This window comes from Zootoca vivipara, chromosome 1 (assembly GCF_965207765.1).
Source record: "Zootoca vivipara chromosome 1, rZooViv2.hap1.1, whole genome shotgun sequence".
NCBI lineage: Eukaryota > Metazoa > Chordata > Lepidosauria > Squamata > Lacertidae > Zootoca > Zootoca vivipara.
Window position 1 is genome coordinate 2,606,662 of NC_142582.1, and position 7,020 is coordinate 2,613,681.

The 7,020-nt window shown below is 57.5% G+C and overlaps 1 protein-coding gene across 1 annotated transcript; it reads left to right on the plus strand.

Moving 5' to 3' along the window:
* The first annotated feature begins 287 nt into the window (after positions 1 to 287).
* Positions 288 to 3,549, plus strand: GBX2 (gastrulation brain homeobox 2). Its single transcript, XM_035134399.2, has 2 exons — positions 288 to 795; positions 2,190 to 3,549. Exons 1-2 carry the CDS (start codon positions 288 to 290, stop codon positions 2,714 to 2,716), a joined length of 1,035 nt encoding a protein of 344 aa, XP_034990290.1. The 3' UTR covers positions 2,717 to 3,549.
* Positions 3,550 to 7,020: the final 3,471 nt, after the last annotated feature.

Below are 7,020 nucleotides of genomic sequence, written 5' to 3' on the forward strand. Positions count from 1 at the left end.
TCGCCAAGGAACCCAGGCGGGGGAGCCAGTCCGGCAGCTGCGCCCGCACGAAGCGAAGTCCAGCGAGGGAGCGCCGCCGGTCCCAGAGCAGCGCGCCGGACTGGAGCAGGGCCCCGCGCCCCGATGCTGCCCGGCCTCGCCAGGCACGGTCTGCGCTGACCCTCCTTGCCCGCCGCGCGCCTCCCTGCCGCCTCGGCTCTGCTCGCCCGCCCTCGCCGGCCCCGTAGGCGCCCCGCCGCCCCGTCCAGCTTCCCGCGTCACGCGCCCGCCGGCCCCGCAGCGCCTCTATGAGTGCAGCCTTTCCGCCGTCGCTCATGATGATGCCGCGCCCTTTGGGAAGCAGCACTGCCTTCAGCATAGACTCGCTCATCGGCAGTCCGCCGCAGCCCAGCCCGGGCCACTTCGTCTACACGGGCTACCCCATGTTCATGCCCTACCGGCCTGTGGTGCTGCCGCCGCCGCCACCACCACCCCCGGCGGCGTTGCCCCAGCCGGCGCTGCCGCCCTCGCACGGGCACCACCACGCGCAAATGCCCAGCCTGCCCGCCAGCTTCTGCTCCAGCCTGGCGCAGGGCATGGCGCTCACGTCCACGCTCATGGCCACGCTGCCGGGCACCTTTTCCGCCTCGGCACAGCACCAGGAGGCGGCCAGGAAGTTCGCCCCGCCGGCGCTCCAGGGCACCTTCGACAAGGCGGACGGCCTGCAAGCCGAGGCCGAAGACGGCAAGGCGTTCCTGGCCAAGGAGGGGTCGCTGCTGGCCTTCTCGGCCTCCGAAGCGGTGCAGGCGTCCCTTGGTGAGTCAAACGGGCGGCGGCGCGGGGAGGGGGTTTCCGTGGCGCGACCCCCACTCTCCGTGCGCGGAGGTTGGGCTTTGGTTTGTTGCAGCGGCCACACAAGGTTGTTGTCCTCAAAAGGTTAGCTGGTGATCTCGCCTTCCCCCGGCCAGATTTAATCCACATTTATCCTTTGTGGGGCGGGAATCGGATCAATTAAAGAACACCCTATTTAAGCTTTTTGGAAGCTTCCTGAAGTTGAAAGGACACCCTTGGCAGAGTTAGGCAATCTCCGTGGAGGACAGCCCCGGCGCAGAGGATGGCCGGGTTTTCTTCCAAGGAGACTCGGAGGGGGGGGGGAATTCAGCCGCCACTGGAAATTGAAGTGGCCCCATTTGTACGGATTGGTGGTTTATTAAATGTTTAAGCCTTTCCGTCCCGTTTCTCCAGTTCAGGAACGGCTGGTGCAGGCCCCGAAATGCTCCCTTCTCGGGCTGCTTCTCTGCTGCTGCTGAAGCTCTTGGGGGCGTTTTTGGTGCTGCTCTTGATGCTCCTTTTAAATCACTTCGGAAGCTACCGGGAAGGGGTATGAGCGGGGTAATGCCGCAGCCTTGTCAAAGGAAAAGCCAAACATTGAGGCCCAGTAAAACAAGCACTTCGCTGGCGTGAGTGACTGTTTCCCCAAGAAAACAAAAAAACCCTTCCAGTAGCGCCTTAGAGACCAACTAAGTTTGTTATTTGTACAGTATGAGCTTTCGTGTGCATGCACACTTCTTCAGATAAAGAGGAGTTGGAGGGAGAGAGGAGGCGGACGAGAAGGGCGGGGAGGAAGTGCCACTCACTTCCCGGGGACCCCCTTGCCCAGCCGTCGAAGGGCCTTGGGAAGAGGGAGGGACCGTCGGCTTCGAGCTGCTTCAAGTTATTTCCGGCGGCACTGCCCGCTTCAAAACTAAGCCGCCCTTCTTGGGCTGGGAAAGAGCGGCGTCTCGGACTGGCAGGCCTCGACTCTCTCTGCTTCGCCAAGGGGTCATTTGCAGAGATTGCCGTCGGGTGATGATTACCCGGCGGCGCTCACCACGAAATGGCTTTTCTCGCCCTGACACCCAGCGAAACCCACGCAGAGGGCCCCGCGGCCATTTCTCGGGGCCGAAGCTTCGGTGGAGCAGAGTCCGCTTGATGGATGGGGTGCAGCGGCCTGCGCCTCCTCCGAGCTGAAGCCACGGCCGATTCGGGGACCCAACGGAAGGAAAGTTTCTTCCGGAGGCAGGAAGGGGCTTTCCCTCGCTGCCCCCGCTCCCCTCTGTCATCCAACATCCCCAGCCCCGACACGGAGGGGGACGAGAGAAGGGGCGGCGGGTGGGAAAAGGGAGAGGAGCGAGAAGTAACGCGTGGTGCTTTTTTTGGCTTCCCCGCAGGGGCCGTCCGAGGCGCGTCGGGGAAGGAGGACGCCAAGGCGGCGGAGGAGGAGGCCAAGGGCAAGGAAGAGAGCTTCTCCATGGACAGCGACCTAGACTACAGCTCCGATGACAACCTGCCGGGCCCCGCGACGCACAAGGAGGACGACTCCGGCCACGGGCTGGAGGAGGGCGGCCCCAGCTCGGCCAGCGCCAACAGCACCACGTCGACGGGCAAGAACCGGAGGCGGCGGACGGCCTTCACCAGCGAGCAGCTCCTGGAGCTGGAGAAGGAGTTCCACTGCAAGAAATACCTGTCGCTGACGGAGCGCTCGCAGATCGCGCACGCGCTCAAGCTCAGCGAGGTGCAGGTCAAGATCTGGTTCCAGAACCGGCGCGCCAAGTGGAAACGGGTGAAAGCCGGCAACGCCAACTCCAAGACCGGGGAGCCCTCCCGGAACCCCAAGATCGTCGTGCCCATCCCCGTCCACGTCAGCAGGTTCGCCATTAGGAGTCAACATCAGCAGCTGGAGCAGGCCAGGCCCTGAGCGAGGGGGGGAGGGTAAAAGAGAGAGACGGAGAGAGGGAGGGGAAACGCCACCTTTTTTCTCGTCCCTCCCTCGCTAAAGTTTGGAGGAAAACAAACAAACAAACAAACAAACAAACGCGCGCCTCCCCTGCGAATCCAATCGGGGCTCCGTGGAGAGCCCTCCCTCTCGCTCTCTTTCTCTCGGTCCCTCCACTGCCAAACTGAAGAGGAACTTTCCCTCGAGGCGCAAACTGTGCCTTGGCGCGGTAGGGTTCCGGAACGGGAGTCTGGCAAGCCAGGAAAAGACGATTTACCTATTTATTAGACTGCCCGAACTTTGTATATAGAGCGCTGGGTCTCGGCTGCGGGATTTTGACTGAGACAGGACCAAAGGAGCGGCGGCGTCAAGTCTTACATTCCAGAACTGCGGACTTTTTGGCGGTGGAGGGAGATGTTCCCCCGCCCCGTTTCTTTCGGGAGAGAAGATAAGACGAAAAGGACCGGTTTAATTTTTGCTGCTGCTGCTTCTTTTCTTCCTCCCTCCCTCCCTTTCTTTCTTTTTCTTTTCTTTTCTTTTTCTTTTTCGTTGTGCCAGAAGGCTGAGTGAATGAGACATTCTTGAGGTGGATCCCTCCCTCCCTCCCTCCCTATTGATTTCCCCCATTTTATTTAAAGTTCTGGGCTTCTCTCGACTTGGTTGCCTTGCCTAAGCGATGTTCCTTTCCTATTTCAAATGCACGACCTTTTAATTTTTGGTTGTTGTTCTATTGTGTTACATTAATTTATTTCAGATGTAGTTTACGCTTTTTTCTTAAGTTATGAAAACGAAATGAAACACAGTAATGTTATAAATAAAAACCTGAAAAAAGAAAAGGAAGAAAAAGGGGGAAATGCTCAGAATGACCCAGCTGTCCTTCCTTCTGCGCTTCTGGCAAGGCTTTTTGGCGGGCGAGGGCCAGGAAGGCGCTTTCCTTGGAGCGGGGAGAAAAAGGCGTCCCGGGAGGGAGAGGGCACCCGAAAAGCTGGAGCTGCCGCCGGTTCAGACGCTAGCGGGGAGGTCTCCTCCTCACTGCAGCCAAAAGCACATGCGGGGGGGGGGTTCCGGATTAGTAACCCGCCTCACCCCAGGGTCGTCGGAAGAACCGGGGGAGGGGTTCGTTCCCACTGCAGGGGAAGGGTTGGAAGAGCCGTGGGCAGGAGGACGCGATATTCCGGCTTCCGTGGATATTCCGGCTTTCAGTTGTCGGGTGAGGGAGCCCTTCCCGCCCCTCCGAATAAGAACTGCAGGACAGCTCCGCTTTCATTCCAGGCTGCGAAGGGATGTGAAGGGGCTCTGCAGACCCAAATCCAAGGGAATGGGCTGTGGCAGGTGGGGCCATAGCTGCCAAGTTATCCCTTTTTTTAAGGGATTTCCCCTTATGCTGAATAGGCTTCCTCGTGAGAAAAGGGAAAACTTGGCAGCTATGGGTGGGGCGTGGGGAGGCTGGCTTGCCGGGGAGAAAGGGAGGCGGGCTCGGGTGGCCTTGGTGGGCTTCCGAAGCGGGAGCCAAGGTCGCTCCCCGCCCGCTCCCACTTTGCCCTGTTCTGTCCACACGAAGGACGGTGTGCTGCTTTCTGTCTCAGCAGATGCGCGGAGAAAGAGGCGCCTCAGGGTTCTGACTAGGCTGCAAAGGGATTCGCCCAAGCTCAGGATCTGCGGCGGGAGTGTAAAGAGAAAGAGGAGCGGGAAAGGCGGGTGTGGACGCGGTGTGGAAGGCGGTTTGGGCGCGGAGAGAAGTCGGAAGAATTGCCCCCACTCGCCTGCGGGAAAGCGCCTTAGAAACGCGATTGAGGCCCCATTGTCGCCCGTCAAGACGGGTGAAAATGAAAGCTGAACGGTGAGAGCGGGCAAAGGAGGCCGAGATCCCAAGCGCCCCATCCTTCCCGGGACGGAGAGAGCAGCGCAGGGTCCGGCCTGAGCTCGAAGGAGGCCGGTCGCATAGGGACATAAATCTATCATTTTCACTACATCGTTTTGTAAGGTGTGGATTTCGTTTGCACAGCCTGGAAATGCAGCTCTGCAAAGGCGCCTCGTCGCGAGTCCTGGAAATTTCATCACCATCACCATCACCATCTTCAAGTTTCCAACTAAGTAGCAGCCAGATCTGCATGTTTTGCATTAACATTTTTTAAAAAACGACGCAGTTGTGTTCTGGGTTTCTGAATCTGAGGTGCGATGTCCCAGAGGTAGGGGCTCCGGACTTCCCAGGCGAGCGTCCGCGACTGAGCTTTACAGTAGAGGAATTCGCCTTCAGAGTGAAATAATTTGCTTCTGCCGAGGCAGAGAGGCGAGCTGAAGTCGGCGTTAGTCTTCCCTTGCCGGCGTGTGGAGCGGCTTTGATGGCGGGTGCCGAGGTGCAGCCCTGGAGCGAAAGAGAGCCAGGATCCCAGGCAGCGGAGTCGACACGTGTGCACCATATCCACACAAGCCCAGCTCTCCAGAGATGCGAACTCTGATTACCCAGAAACAGGCAACTATGTATGGATGCTGCCTCGTTCTGGGTAATCAGAGTAATCATGTACACACATACAGTATATGCATATACATACTACGCACACACACACCCAAAAATAACTTTTAAGTTGGAGGAACGGGCTGTCAAAGTTTTAAAGCTGCATATGGGCAGGGGGTCAACTTTTAAATTCTAGCCCAAGCACCTGCGTTTTGTGGGGAAAGAAAAGGAAAAGCTACATTTCGGCACACAGACAGGGCAAATGGTCGGATCTTTTTGCCTCTTTTTTGCAGCTCTTTGACGCTGAAGCAGCCGCCACCCAAAGACCCGTTTGCCCCGCTGCAAAAGAGATGCTCGGCCCCCGCCCCGCTCCGACACGGCCTTCCATAACGGCGAGAAAAAAGGAGCAAGAGGACAGCGCAAGTGGCAGAGCAGGCGGCAGAAGACCGCCGACTTCCCGTCCCACCTCAGACGATAATCTGAGGCGACCGGGTGGGGGGGGGGGGGCGTGTTGTGCTGCATCCAGGCAGGGTCAGGAAAAGCCCCGGAGTGGGAGCCACCAAGGCAGAGGCAGAAGCCAAGAAGATAAACAAGCGAGGGGGGTTGATAGCTGTCATCATCACCATCCTGGCTTTCATTTGGCTGCCTAATGAGTCAGATCACAGGCAGAGAGAAAAATTGTCAATCGCCCAGGCTCTAATGAATTTTTTTGCAAATTGTAATCAAGCCAGGCCGTCTCAGCTCGCTGATTAATGAGACCCAAGAGGCTTGGCCGGCACCTCGGCTTTTTATTCCATCCCATCCTCCCCGCACTAAATTAACAGCAACTTGTCTGCGCTTCAAATTAACTCTCAATGATTAATTCTGATGGGGGGGCCTGAAGAATAGCTCGCGCTAATAGACACTGGCCTCTGATGCTGTTTGAAATTAATACACTCCCCCCCCCACCTTGGGCTGCCTGCTTTAATCCAGAGCTGGGCTTTGACATCCCTATATTTGTTGTTACAATAAATTTCACTTACATCTGCACATCAAATCATTACAAAGCCCTCGCGGCCCCATCCCAGCAAGAAACCCGAGGGCCAAGCTGGAAAAGCGCCGAGACCGCCCCGCTCTCAGCCAGCAAACCCAACTCGAGAGCCGCTTCTTTTAACATTTGATTAGAAATACTCGGATTCGGGTCTTTTTTCTCCCTTTGAAAATAACAAGCAAGCAAGCAAGCAAGCAAGCAACAAACGTCTTTTTACTCTACAGCTAATTGTTGTGCCATTTAACGCAGCTCTGCGGCAGGAGAACGAATTAGTTTTTAAACCACAAAGAGCAGTTCAGAATGTTCTATTTCGGGAAAGGGAAAAGGAAGGAAATCTCCCTTTTCGGAAAATAAATAAATAAATAAATTAATCTTATTCAGATTTTAAGGATGCACCGGGAAGTGCGGCCCCGGAAGAGAAACTGGATGGCGCTGGGCAAAGGTGACTCTGGACAAGGGAAGGCGGAGGGCAAGCAAGGACACCACTTCCCCGGCCCTGACAGAAAGTAAGGAAAAGTTTGCTCTTCCCAGAAAGAGAGTGCAAAACCAGCCACCAGCCACCATCTCGCAGCCGGCGCCGGGATGAAGGGTTTGGAGGGGAGTCCGAATCTGCTGCCCTTCAACTCGAGGGCCAGTTGGGGTCTCCTCGAAAGGACCGAGGGAAAGAGGGCTTCCCTCCGTGCCAACCCCGCTCCGGCTCCGGGGTCTCTTCTCCCCGCTCCCGGGATCGGGCCTCCCCGCTGCGCAATACTGTGACTTCATGGCTGGGGATGCGCACCAGGCTGCGCTCCGACTCCTGCT

Coding starts and splice junctions, on each gene's coding strand:
- GBX2 (XM_035134399.2), top strand. CDS start 288: ATGAGTGCAGCCTTTCCGCCGTCGCTCATGATGATGCCGCGCCCTTTG. Junction 796..2,189: donor AGCGGTGCAGGCGTCCCTTG/GTGAGTCAAACG, acceptor GCTTCCCCGCAG/GGGCCGTCCGAGGCGCGTCG.